The sequence below is a fragment of the Diuraphis noxia genome, unplaced genomic scaffold, assembly GCF_037042655.1.
Source record: "Diuraphis noxia isolate RWA-SAM2 unplaced genomic scaffold, SU_Dnox_SAM2 contig0004, whole genome shotgun sequence".
NCBI classification, from domain to species: Eukaryota; Metazoa; Arthropoda; class Insecta; order Hemiptera; family Aphididae; genus Diuraphis; species Diuraphis noxia.
Genome location: NW_028301714.1, coordinates 68,330,558 through 68,345,543, shown reverse-complemented (window position 1 = coordinate 68,345,543; position 14,986 = coordinate 68,330,558). Strand labels below are relative to the sequence as shown.

Sequence of the window (14,986 nt, the reverse complement as noted above, 5' to 3'; positions counted from 1 at the left end):
TATAGATTCAGTGAGATTCATCAAAAATACTTACTTTTATGTTTGCTTTAATAATATAGTTATTTAAATCCTGATTTCTAAATATATTTGGATATTATCATAGACCATTATTTTAATTTTTTTTTTTTTGTAGTACTCGAAGAATGGTATGTAGTGAGTAATGACTGAAATTCTATTTTTCAAATGATTCTAATGAAGAATTAATTCAAAAATTGTTTTAAAACTTCAAAATTCAGAATTTGAATAATTTCATTACTAAAAGAAACAATAGGGGTGATCATACTTAGTGAATCACATGTAAATAAATAAATACTTTTACTTCTACTTATATATATATATATATATAAATGATTTAAGATGGGCTAAAAAATTAAGTATGAAGGTTTAAGATAAAATTAGATAAAAGTATTCAAGAGACTAGGACATTCCCAGTGTAAATGATGGATTATCATTAAAAAACATCATAATATAATATAATTATTATGCTATATGTATTACATATTATTATTTATTAAGAGGAACGTATTAACAAAGTTTAATTGACATTTTATAAAACATTTAACGAATTATCATCGTCACGTGAATCACAATTTATAGCTTGGTAACTAGGTATTTATTTTATTGGGTTAGAAAAGATTATAATTATAATTATTATAAATATAAAATATGTTTATAAGACCAAATTAATATTTCAAGGTAAAATATATGTAATGATGATGAAATATTTTGTTTTCGAGTATACTACAACAGACGTTAATTGTTTTTTTATTTTTTTAAATAATGTATACATATACATTTATTGTTATAAAAGTAGACATTATTAGCTTTTTATTTCAGTTAAAGATTTTATAATTTTATACATAAGACTATTATATAACATTTTAATCTCGATACAGTTTAATTAAAAATATTGTTCATTAAAATAATGCTGTTATAATATGTAGATAAAAATAATCATTTGTGTTGGAAAATTGTATGCTTAAAGTTTACACTGTATTACCCACAATAAATAACATTCACTAACAATAATATTTAATAATAATAATAATGATAATAATATTTATTCGTAAGTAAAGTATTAATTTTTTTTTAAGTATACAATAATTATACATACAGTTTAGTTTATTAATTTATATTTTATAGTAATTTATTATTGTTTCAGGATTATAATTATATTACTAAAAATGAAATAGTAGATTGTATGACATGAGCGAGAAGTTAGCTTTTTTAGTCACGGACGCAATAGTCGGCTGGCTCAAGTAACACAAACTATATTTTTTTATCACGTTCTGCTGCGTTCGTCGGTTATGGCAAAGATAATACAGTGATCTATGCAACAATCAGACTATTCTACAAAAACATTTTCATGAAGAATTTTATTTTGGTATAACCTGCACCACACAATACTTATAGGGTTATAAACTTATCGGTAACGTTCAACGCACTTAATATGCAGAAACTGTGCAAATTAATTTAAAAAAAATAATATGTTCTATATGATCATGCGTGATGCAAGAAAAGATGTAACCAAAAGCTTATGTTTTTTTAAGGGCCTTGGTATAGATTTCAGTGCATGGTTGTGTAAGCTTGATACACTGTGAGGTTTTTAGGGATTTCCATTTTACCACCGGACACTTTGGGAATTCCCACTTTACACCCACCCCCTCCATTTGGACAGAAAAATATCGCTTTCCAACGCTTCGTCCATCATCGAAAACTTAACTTTCGGCATAGGCGTAACAAAAAATTTTTTTTGAACCGAATAATGAGAATCACATTCATGTGCTTTCGTATGACCTAATTTACGTAATCCTTAAATCTTTTTTTTATGTTTATCCAAAATAATCGATGATAAAAAAAGTGCATGTTTTTTGACGAATCGGTGCACGCCAACTAGGATTATATGTGCTGAACTTGAATCCCGTTTGCCGATATTTGATTATTCGAGTTTCTCCGGAACTGATGTATACATAATATTATTATATATATATATATATATACAAAATTTATATTGCGTGGTATTATAGGTCGTCGTCGTAGGAATGTCTACGTTGCAGTCTGATAGAATTATATCCTTTCAATTTGCATAACTTCTATATATACAGTGTAATATATTATATTACATGGAATTATTTGGCGTAAGGTTATTGTCGATAATAAGCAATACACACACACACACACACACACTCGTAAGTAACTTCTATACATTATATTTTCAACATTTTTAGATATATCGAGAAAAAAGTGTGGAATCGATTAACAACCGTTCGTTAAGGCACAGCTTTTGCGCTAATATTATTATTTTATGGTTACTATTTTCTTTTCGTCACCATTATTATTATATAATTATAATAATAATTGTATTAATATTAATTGTTTGTATAATATTAAAATATAATATTATTTCAATGTTTTTAAACTTAATAGTAAAACATATCGCGAACTGCAGGAATAATACGAATGTTACATTATATATTATGCAACTATTCTGTTTAGATTTGGTTTATTCATTAAGTTAAAATACATTAATTGATATCACGTGAAATTTTAAAAGGAACAGCAATAAAATCTACAGGTATACAATCATACGACGGGAAATCAATCGGTACAATCGATATTAAAACACGCACATTACATAACCTAAATAACGGATATACGTCACACGTCGTAAATATTTATATTATTTATTATTTCCATGCAAAAATAACGCTTATAATGCGCTTATTATTTTAGCACAACGTTTTTATATCAATCAAGTATAACTCTGGCTCGAGACACCGTAAATAATGGAGTGGTTGACTGTATCCGAGTGCTTCGGTCCGAGTTGCTTCCGCTATAACGATTTCCACCATCACCACAAAATGGGCCCAATGCAACTGAAGTCGTTTACTGAAAAGGTCTAAGGAATCTTAGAAGAGTTTTAACCCTTTATCTCTATGGCTTATTTTATGTGGGTCAGTAAATCCTTTAACTGCAAACGGCGCGCATATACGACGACTTAGCGCTCATACCCGTTTTCCGGAACCCATTTGCGATAACGTTTACACGGAGACGATTTTCAATTTGTCTGTCGACGGTTCAGTGCGATTTAACAGGACGTACGATCTTAATAAGATTATCACTGTAATAATGCATGCATAAATATATTATATCTTTATATAAGTCGTAGGTAAGGTGAATCAAAGGCGGAAAGACGCCTAAATCGTAGAAATCTATATATAAAAAAAAAAACAGAAAAAAAATCTACAAACGAAAGCGTACGAAAGTAATATGATTCGTTTCAACGATCATGATTGTTGTTTCTGACTTAAGTATTCCGAGGTAAAAATTACTAACAATTGTTATTAACGAGCCACCTAAATTGGTGGACCATTTTCATTATTACACCGACGAGGACGGTAAACAGCTCCCACGATTACGTTTATTTTACATAGCCGGTCATCAGCTGTTTAACGATGGATACAACCGTGATCTACCGTAATCGTAAAAAATGAATTACCCTATACTACCTATTACATTGATGGAATCTAACTCAGTTGTTGTTCATGCCACCAAAAAATGTTCTCAGATTTCGACAATTTTTTTTTTTACGATGGACGCTATAAAATACAGTCGTCGATACACAATACAATAGGTAACAGCAAAATATATTATAATATATTATTGTTCCTAATTATTTTATGATGAATAAATACGAAAATAATAAAAATATTGTGCTCCGTAGTCTGTACAAAACGTATGGCATTATTTTTCAACCGAATGAATTATTTCCATGTTAAAGTGTTTTCTCGTCTTGAGACAATTTGTTTGACAACGTTTTACCCATAGGTTTTATTAAATATTGATATTATCATACATTAGAAATTGTATTGAGTATAATATTATTATTACAATATTAAAACCAGCCTGCTAAGTATAACTTAGCCTAACCTAGCTAACTTAACCATGAAGCTATATCAACAGTTACAGTGCGTAGGAGGATATTAATTTAAAGAATATTATTCTATATTATATCAAATAGAATAATATTAATTGCATAAATATATGTGATTTATTTCTTGTTAATTAAAAAATATGTATATGCAATTTTGAGAGTTCAACTATTACACCACTTAGTATTGACTTCATATTATAACTGATGAAATATATTCAGAACAATAAACGTGAGTTCCTTATTATTCTATTATGAAGTATTATAGACCAAAATCAGAAACTATTATTTCAGTGTCTAATAAAATGTTGGATGCTATTAATTCGATGTTTCTAAACAATATATTTTTTCAGTAATCATTATAATTTCTATTCAAACCAAATACTTTACTGTAAATTGTAATTGTAAAAATTATTTATAAAACCAAATAAAAACAACATTATTTTTTTATGATTTTATAAACGTACAGTTATTCAACTTGAACGTTTAAAAACACTCCATACCTGTTTTTGTTTAAACAGCAAAAAAAAAAAAAACAATTAAAATTTAATGAGCTTAACTTATTTATTTGAGATAGTAATTGCGCAAAAAATGGTACTCAAAAAAACCGTATCGTACTGTGCCATCTTAAGTAGGGTGAATGGTGTGATTTGTTAGACTTCAATCGTTTTAATATTTCACCAGTGAAATAAACTTAAACAGGAAAGAATCGTAGGGCAAGTTACCATTTATTATAAAAAGACAACTATAAATTGAGTCAAAATTAATAGAGTTTATGCAATGTATTTTTTTTTTTTTTAGAATCCTCATGTGTATACAAAACGCAATAAAATATCAACTAACCGCGTGCGTATTCCTTATTTTAATTTTTTTGCATTTGCATTTGGCCTGATGAGGAGAGGAGGGGAAAATAAAATAAAATTCCTAAAATATTCCCGCTTATAAATTTTAAAATAATAATACCGGTTCGACCAGCTGAATTTTTAGGGCTTGAGTATAAATTGAGTATGATAATTTCTTTTTGATTTAGAATTATTTTATTTCAGATAAATGTATTTTATGTAGTTATTATATCACAGTGTGAAACAATCGTGACGCACCATGTTTTAATTCAAACGTGACAATTATAACGAAAACTGATTCCAACACATTCTTGGAATAAATACGTGAAACCGTTGTTTAGTGTTGTAGGTACAATAATGTTCGAGTAAAGCAGCCGGTGAGAATAGTTACCGTCTGAAAGGGTACGGAAAAGCACTGTCAATCGCCGTGTCATTATCATAATTATCATCGCTATATTTATTGATATTATTATTATTATTATTACGATTATTTATAATATTGTTGTTATTGTTGTTGCTGTGGATCAGACAAAGTGGCAGGTCGACATAAATTCTATACGAATCGTAAACCATCATGATACCACCCACTACGTCTGTTATGTGTTATGTCCTGCCATCGCTGGTAGTCGTTGTCGTCTTCGTTCCCTGAGTGTTGGAACTGAGTACCCCCAACGTCCATTCACCGGAAGTATCACCGTTAGAGATGTCGGGATGCACGTGGTATTATAACGACTCGATTTATATATTATATTGTATTAAAATAAAATGTATAAGGTTGTATAACTCGAATTCCCTTGTACAAGAAAAAAAAAACTGAACAGATACATACGAATACGGCGCAATTGTATAGGTACCTTTTGGTTTTACTGTACCTCATTTAACGGGAAAATCTGCGCTGGAATCCCTTGCTTTTGTGAACTAATATTTTACCGAGATAGGCAATCCGTCCATGGCAGATTGTATATAGCGCTTGGTATATTTTTGAACATCATTCGAACTCCTCTCTACACTTTACTGATAACTCTTGAGATTTTTTTCAAAATCGTTCAAGTAGTTTTTGGGAAACTTTATATATTTATAATATATATATGCATTCATTTTTATAACAAAATACAGGTATATATTTCTATAATAATGTATAATTATTATAAATTACATAAAATTATTTTTTATTCCTTTAACCAAAGGCAACTATATTACATAATATATATATATTATACAAACAAACAAAATCGATTTTTGGGGAGTCAAAATGAATTTGTGAGTCCTATACCGATAAGGATTGAAAAACAAAGCAATGAACCTAATCCTAACACAATTCTCAAGGACTATTTGTGTACATTTTAGTGTCAATTAGTCAGTAGTTAATAAATTTGCAATCGCATTATAATTGTTTACATAAATATATGGATATAATATACACAGATACATATTATTATTATGCAGAATGATCATGCTTACCCTCATTTTTCTATTCAAAAGTACATCAATACCAATTCTAACCTAACTATAAGATCATATTTTAAATTTCTGATAACTGTGTATTACTCAAGGGGGAGATAAATTGGTAACATTATTGTTGTTAAACATCGGTCATTTTCAATTTTTACGAAGACCAAATTATTAAGTTACACCGTGTTTATAATATTATGATTATTGTGTTTTATACCTGAGCCCTGGCTTGTTCACCAATTAATATCACGTCTCTTGTGGCATCGTGCAATGGTATGTCTGAAATAAACAGGCTCCTGCTGGTAAGACTGTCCAGTCCGTCCAGCAATGGTGAACCGACGTACAGTAACGATCCGGACTCGTTGCACAACACCATTTGACCTTTAAACTCCAAACCCTGTGATACAAATGTACAAAAAAAAAAAAAAAAAATGTGATCAGTGAAAACACATAACGTTATCGATGTGTTTTTGTTTTTATTAATATTATTATTATTTTATTAAAAAAACGCAGATTTTCTACAGTTGTAAATCAATGTATAGAAACAAAACTCTTCCGTACAGAAATATTATTATTATTGTTTCTGCGGATTGGAATTTTGTATTCGTAAAACTGCAGTGGTTTTTCTCATATATTACAGTGGCAAGTGCTCTATCTCTCTCTCTCTCTCTCTCTATATATATATATATATATATATATATATATATATATAGTACATAATATATTGTATCTTGTTGCTTAACGTCTGAGATGTGCGTCTGAGAATACACAAATTTTCTATCGTCATCGATATGACTATAATATAATAATATAACAATCGAGTGGAATATTTTCACCGTATACACATTTACGCCAAGTGAGATTTCGTCTGCAGTAAGAAACACGTGTGCGCATATTATTTGGTCAATATTGCAAACATGTTGTTTGAGAAAAGTGTATAATATAGACGCTGCAATAACTATATAATATTTTATTTCGAAAACTACAGTTTCCGCCGCCGCCGCCTGAATATACGAAAAATATATTAAACTGAACTGTGGTAATGTGGTAGGAACGATTTTCTTATTATTCCTCTACATCCGCTTTTTCCGTACACAACCAATATTATTAGGCGCTTTTGTCATCGCGAGCACACAGTTATGCAATTTTAACGACAATCTCTCATCGCATTCCTCCGCCGCCACCGTTTCTAGCTTTCGTCATTGTCAACGTCACGTCCTATTTTATACCTCGACAGAATCGCGTATGGCCCGTCGGCGTGTAAATTAATCAGCTGGTCTTCATTCGAACGATTCGCCATTTAAAGTTTCACTCAAATTCCAACGGGTCGATCGACCTACACGCATATCTCACTGCACACACGAGCCGTGCACTGGACATCAATATTGTATGAGGCGCAAGAGTGGAAAAATGTTCACCGTATACGCTTACGATTTTGTTTACAGTAGACACATGTAGGTACGCATATATTTTAGAAAGTATTTCAAGCATGTAGTTCAAGGAAAATGTATAGTTTAGGCTCTATGAACATCCATAGGTGGATATCGAGAGAGAGGTAGAGTTGCTTATAGGGGGAAGCTTTGTTCCGCTAAAAAAATAAATTCGAAGTTAAAGCCAGGGAGGAAAATATTTAAAAAAAAACAATATCGTACTTCAATACAAATTACACTACCTATCGTTTGTATATATATATACAATTTTCATTTTACTATAATTATCTTTATCTTTGAAAGAATCTTGTATTAAATTAATATTTATTGAGCCCCTTCAATATTTTACAGGGTCGCCACCTATGTGTGTATATAATATATAGTTCCATAATATTTTATTGCAAAACCATAGTCACCGTCCGTGGCTGTCACTGTCGGAGTGTATACACGCAAACTAGGTATACACTAAACTGTAGTAATTGGGGTGGGTGGTATTATACTGTTTTTCTTTTTACTCATCTCCCTCAGCTTCTTCTGTCATCGGGCTAACGTGATCGGTTCCTACCGAAGTCAATATTATTATGTGTTATGGCATCGCTAGCACACAGTTCCGCAGTTGTAACGACGATCGCATAGCGCGCGTATCCGCCGTCGTTTTCCGATTTTGTCACTAACAAACGCTACGTCGTCATGTTTAAGACGACTGCATAACTTACTAAGTACTATAGACTCGTCAAAATGTAAATTAATCGGCCGACTTTATTTTAACGATTCGCCGTTTATGGCTTCTCGTGAATTCCGACACGTCTACCGATCTACGCCGCGCGTATCTCATCACTATATACTGCACACGAGCCGCGGTGGGCATCAATCGCCGTCCGAAAATAATTCCAATGTAGAACAACTACTACCGCGGTATGAGCGCGCGGAGTACGAAAAATAAATAATAAATTAAGAGTTCATTTCCGCCGCCGCCACCTGCACCCCTCCGTGGAACGTATGAAATTACCGTCGCCATCGCCACGGTGTTTTACGTAAATGCATTTTCGAAATTTCCGAATTTGAATAATTGACCCGTTTGGTCGTAATAATATACGTAGTCGTGTTTATATATATATTTATAGAAAAGGCCACGTTTTATACATACCGCGCGTCGACGTTTTCACCGCAAATAAAAACCCTACCTGTATTGAGTGTGCACTTTATATATATATATTATTATTTCATACACGTGCACATGTTACACACGCTTTTTGTGCAAAATGTACCTATATATATTTATATATGTATATAACGTGTACACACCTATTATTAATATGAAGTACCTGTAGGTTCTCGAGCGTTTTCGATTTGCGTATATAATAGTATTATTGCGTGTATAATATTATACCTTCACTCGTTTCCCATCATCGCGCGCGGTCCTTATATCGAAATTACGCGTCAGGTATAGGTACCAGATATAACGTCCGTACATATTATTATATATCGTGAAACCTGCCAGAGGGCATTCTATTGCACGTCATTATTTCGTCGCGAATATAATACTTTATACCGAAACGTCCGCCGTATCATGTACCCATATATATATATATATGTGTGTGTAATATGTATATGTATAGTATTTGTGTTTGTGTATAATATAATATAATAATATTATTTACATGCGTGCGCATATGAGGAACGGTCTGTAGTGACGAACGTTCAATATGACCCTATCGTACGACCATGGTACACGAGTGCATTTTAATGGCTAAATGTTCTAGAACACTAATTAGACGAGTTTTCAACGTCACCGTAACGCTGTTATTTACTAGTCGGCATGTGTGTAGGTTCAACGAACCACCGTAATTTGGTTGATTTATCATGGTATATTTACATAAGTATCTATATCTGTCGTGCATCATAGTAGATATCATACTTGACTATCGTGCTTCCATAATGACTATACTTTGAAACATAATATTCTCAGTGTTGTTATTGTTACCTATATTAAAGCCGAACCGACATTTTTAATATCATGATAAACGATACATAAATATGCTAGAACCACCAAACGACCGAATTAAATAGTAGGTTTACATTTTATTTTTTCAATGTATTTTTATGAAAAAACTTTCAGAAATTAATAATAATCTCATAAAGTAGGTGTTGATAGGTGTGTACAAATACCTATAGCAATATTTCGGGACAAATTTAAATATATTATACTTATACTATTTTTGACACATACATTAATAATAATAATGATTAATGCAAAAGAAATAATTATTCCTAAATTTCTTATTATTTATTTCCATTGCACGTTTGTTATTAATTTGTTTCCATGCGTCTAAGACATTAAAAGTTTTTATAGATATTTTGTGTTTTTTTTTGTTATAATAACGCCATTTCTGGGAGTTATGCCTCTCAAAAAAATATCGATTGGTTAGGTTCGAATAAAAAATGAGTAATTTTTTATTAGGTACCAATCAGTGCCGTAACTAGAGAGTCAAAGACCCAGGTGCAAATAAATGCATATGGGCCCCCCTTTTTTGAGATACATAAAAAATTCAGACTAACTTCATATTTTTGGAATTTTTACTTCTTAGATAGTTTAGTATTTGTGGATATATTACGTTATAAACAACCGATTTATAATTCTCACGTTGAAACAATTCTATGTAGAGCTTAAATGTAGTAGGTATAATAGGTATACAGGATCACAATTTTATATTGAGTAGATTTTATTAACACAAAAAACTTGTAATAATCTACATAGGCACATAGTATAAATATAAGTTAATATTTAAAATATATAATATGATTATTGTTCCTACAAAAACGATTTATAATAAATATAAAAATAACAATTTTAGTTTTAGTTTTCATGTAACACCAAAAATAAAAATAAAAATAATAATTTCTATTATTATATAATAGCTATTACATATTTTATATTTTTATAATGATTAAGTGTTATAAAAGCATTTTCTTTCGAGCCTTAGCATTTTTGAAATCGACAATAATTTTTTCAATATTTATTTCATCAGTGCGACCTCTTTCAATGTTTATACTGATAATATATTGCTTAATCTTTCTTGGGAAGTAGAAATCCTCAAGTAATTTTTATTAATTTATGTTTGGAGAAAGATCTTTCAGCTGAACCAACAGTTACAGGAATTGTTAACAAAATTATACAAGCTGTTAGAACATCTTAATTTTTGTATATTAAGAGTTACAAAAAAATTATTAGCCAATAGTTAAAATAATATAATTAATATCGTATTGTCGTCTGACGATCGGTATTCGGTATATTATATCGACAGGGGTGTACAACGTGTCAACGTAGTTACATAGAACGGACCGCTCTGATTCCCGAGTACATTGTTAGTTTGTGTGTGTATTGGTATCGCGTATAATAATCAACAAATCTATTTATGTCACTCTTGGTTTAGTAAATTTTCTCAATATTTTGATTAGCGATTCCAAGTAAAACCATAGAATATAACGAACCAGACATTTACATTTTGTGATATGAAGTTAAATACAAAATAATAATAAAATTATAATGAATCAAATTTAAAAAAAAATTGACATCTATCCACCAAGAGCCCTAGGGGCATTATGGGCCCCAGTGCTGTGCACCACCTGCACCTTGATTTTTACGGCACTGGTACCAATTCTAAAAATTATTTCACCATTACAAAGTTAAAAATGCGAGAAAATATTAGGATTGAATATAGTTTTAGTCCTGTGTTCTATGTGTTAAAAATCTTTAATGGAGATTAAGATAGAGTAAATCCACGGGAATTCATTACGGGAAGTTTTGAACATGGCTAGCCGGGTATTAAACAACGAATTAAACACAAATATTTTGAATCATATAGAGTTGGTATTTTTAACGGGAACCGAAATGCACGAGAATCAGCTATAGTAAATTATATTGGGACACACTGTATGTAATGCATCACATTATGTAAATTTATTATATTTACAATCATAATCGTAATAAGTGGAAAATCAGATTAATAAACTACTTATTGAGTAGGCTTACTTTTAATTAAAATGAAGTTTTGGTAAATGATAGCAAAATTATCAGACCCTAGATGCCCATTAATTTGTTTTTTACCTTGGAAAAGTTTTGGAATAATCTACAGATTAACCCGTTCATATACTCTATGTTGCATTAACATAAACCAGATTAATTACAACTTTAAGACAGTTTAAAGGATAATTATCTTCAATAAATATAAGAAACTTAAACCTACATGAATTTAGATGCACCTATCTCGTTTTATTAACTTTTTACTCGTAGAATATTAAATAGGCACACCATAATAATATTATGACTACAATGCTTATAGGCTATAGATTAATTGTTACTAGGTATATGCGTGTATAGAAATAATATATAATATTATATAAGTTCAACTATTTCACTATTTGTAACTACAAATTTAACATTTAAAAAAAATATCATGTATGATGAACAAAGTTTTGTTAAAAAAAATTACGAATAATTTGTTATATTTTTATCACAACATAGCTTAATTTTTTAATTTCATATTCCAAAGTCAATTATTATTTAGAATACTCCGATTTATACCAATTAAATTTCGAACAAGTAGTTGATTCAATTAAAATATTTAAAATTTAGATGTGCGGATTAGTGGACGAACATTTTGGTGGTACACGGGTACAACTATACTGAACACTGATCATGTCAATTTTATGTAAGTACGTATAAGTTATTACTAATTAACTCTTCGTTTCAAATACTATGTCTATGTATCGAAATATTTCAAAACACATTAAACTATAAATATATGTTGTGGAACAAAAAATTATAAGTTAGAACTATTTTTAATTTTAAAAAATGTGGCATGCTGAGAAAATAGTTTGGTAAACAAATTACTGTAATTTCATAATGAATCAAAAATATTCTACTCTGATAACTCGGTAATCACAGTGTTTAAAACCTGATAGTGTGATTAATTAGAGATTGGATCTCGCCACATGCCCAATCGTACTTCATCACAATATTATAGATGGATACAATTGTTGTGATTAAAGGTAAAACGTATATCAGAACGTATCGTTGCTCTTATGACAACAGGAAATCGAAACAAACTAAAAAAAAAAAATCATGATTTAATAATAGAAAAATAATAAGTCAAAATCCACGCTGTCCAAGTAATATAGAATGTCGTTTATCTGCGGGATGCTGCGTCTACTGCAGCTGTAGTTAATCCAATAAGCCGTTTACTCGGCAATAATAATATTATTCGACCGGGTGAAGTATCAACGCACTCAAGCTAGATCCAGAGAAGACCACCGTAATTACTTATCAGAGCTTAATTCTGACGTGGTAACAAAACACAAACAATTTAAAAATTAATAATTATTTAAGAAAGTTTAGGATAAAGTTAAGCTGCGATTCCACGATGTCGTCATATTGAAAATAATATTCTACTCTGACAACTTGGTCATCACATTGTATAAAATCTGATATATTTCATACATAACATAGACGCCATATAATTTAGTGTGATTAGTTTCGTGATTGAATTTCGTTACATATTTATCATCGGAATATTATAGACGGTGACAGTATTGATAGTTGTAGTTGAAAGTAAGATCACAGAATAAATAAATTAAAATGGACACTGATAAGAAATTGAACGATAATCATGTGGAAACCAATGTCTTCTTCCAAATATATGGCCGCTAATTGTTGATATTATTTCGGAGTGTCTAGAACCTTATGGGACGTGCTATATCCAAAAATATTGCTGTATACTCTTTAACTCCGACGAAAGCCGAAAGTTGAAAAAAACAAAACGGAATACATATAATAATAACAATATAAAAACAATAAGTCAAAAGCACTATAGTGTTCTAGTAAAATTCTAGCCAAATAGCGTCTAATATTGTACAATATGCTATAGACGCAGCGTCTGCTGCAGCTGCAGTTAAGCCGATAAACCGTTCGCTTAGAACTGGTGACATTTCGTCAACGCACCCACGTTAGATCTATACCCAGAGAAGACCACCGTAATGACTTATCAGAGGAGCTTAATCCGTTGATCCCGAGTCGGAAGCACGCTGACAGATATTTGATTCTGGCAGAGACGCTGTCTGACGCGAGTAAACACGACGAATGGAGTTAAAACGTCTGAGGCCGTATAACGCGTTATTATATTATTATTTTATTATATTGTGCACACGCGTAGTGATCACACACGGGACGTGTATAGAACAACAATATTATTACTTTTATTTATTATTAACAAACGAAAACCGTCTGACAAATATATTAATAATATAATAATATTAAGACGACTATAAGACGATATTATTGTTGCAGACTGTAGTTTCGTTAGTTAGTTAATTTCTTAATTTTATTTTAAAAAAAACTGTACGCCACGTGTTATTAAATTCAAATGTTTACAATGCAATCCATTAAAATCGAACCATCAGTCGGAGGTATGCAATGCTTGTACTATAGCTATAGTACATACATTAAATTTCAATAATTTTGAACGAGTTCGATTGCAGAAGGTTCTTTGGGGCGTGGGATAGCGCAATGAAATAATTAGAAGATACTTATAACGGCTATAACTACGTATAACGCTCGAAGAGATAACTGTTTAATTGATAAAAAAACTTGTGTTTACCTCGGCGGAATTGTGATTAAGCGGTTCAGGTAGGCACAGTGTCAACACGAACGGCGAGTTAGCTCTGTTCACGATGCCGTCGAACGAGAGTCGAACGTTTTTCGGTCTTCTGATTTTGAAATACGTGTGAATCGATCGACCTGAGAACACAAAATAGACGATTTGTTATTAATTTATTATGTTTAATGTACCAGCCTACTGCTAAATATTATACGCTTACGCCATAGTTATAGTAATACCGTTTTGATATTTACGTAATTTATAATTAATAATATTATCACATTATATAATATTATGTACTGTAATCACCAACACGTTTATATTCATTTTTTCTATATAATACTATATATTATCTACAATTAAATCATTACTTATATCATAAATACAATACATTTTCAAATTAAAAAAAAAAACTGTCACTGTAAATAATTGAGTTCATAATAGTATTATTATGTTTGTATTTTGCCTATACACGACGCCTTCTTAATAATATTGGTTAATTAGTTATATTTTTCCGAATAAAATATTTTTTTGATGAACTGTTGATGTTTATGTATCATTTCTTTTTTTTGAAAAAATGTTTGATAATAATACGCAAATACTAATTAATATTGAATATGTATATATATATATTATAATATATGTGTGTTTATTAATGATTATGTAGATCAATAA

The 14,986-nt window shown here is 30.4% G+C and overlaps 1 protein-coding gene across 1 annotated transcript in view; it reads right to left on the bottom strand.

Annotated features, from left to right (window-relative positions):
• Gycalpha99B (guanylate cyclase 1 soluble subunit alpha 2) overlaps positions 1-14,986 on the bottom strand; it is a 305,824-nt gene that overhangs the window by 136,781 nt on the left and 154,057 nt on the right. Inside the window, exons 8-9 of the mRNA XM_089226659.1 lie at positions 14,312-14,451; positions 6,443-6,622 (exon numbers count right to left, since the gene is read on the bottom strand). Coding sequence (XP_089082785.1) covers positions 6,443-6,622; positions 14,312-14,451 — 320 coding nt within the window. The remainder of the gene's footprint in view (positions 1-6,442; positions 6,623-14,311; positions 14,452-14,986) is intronic.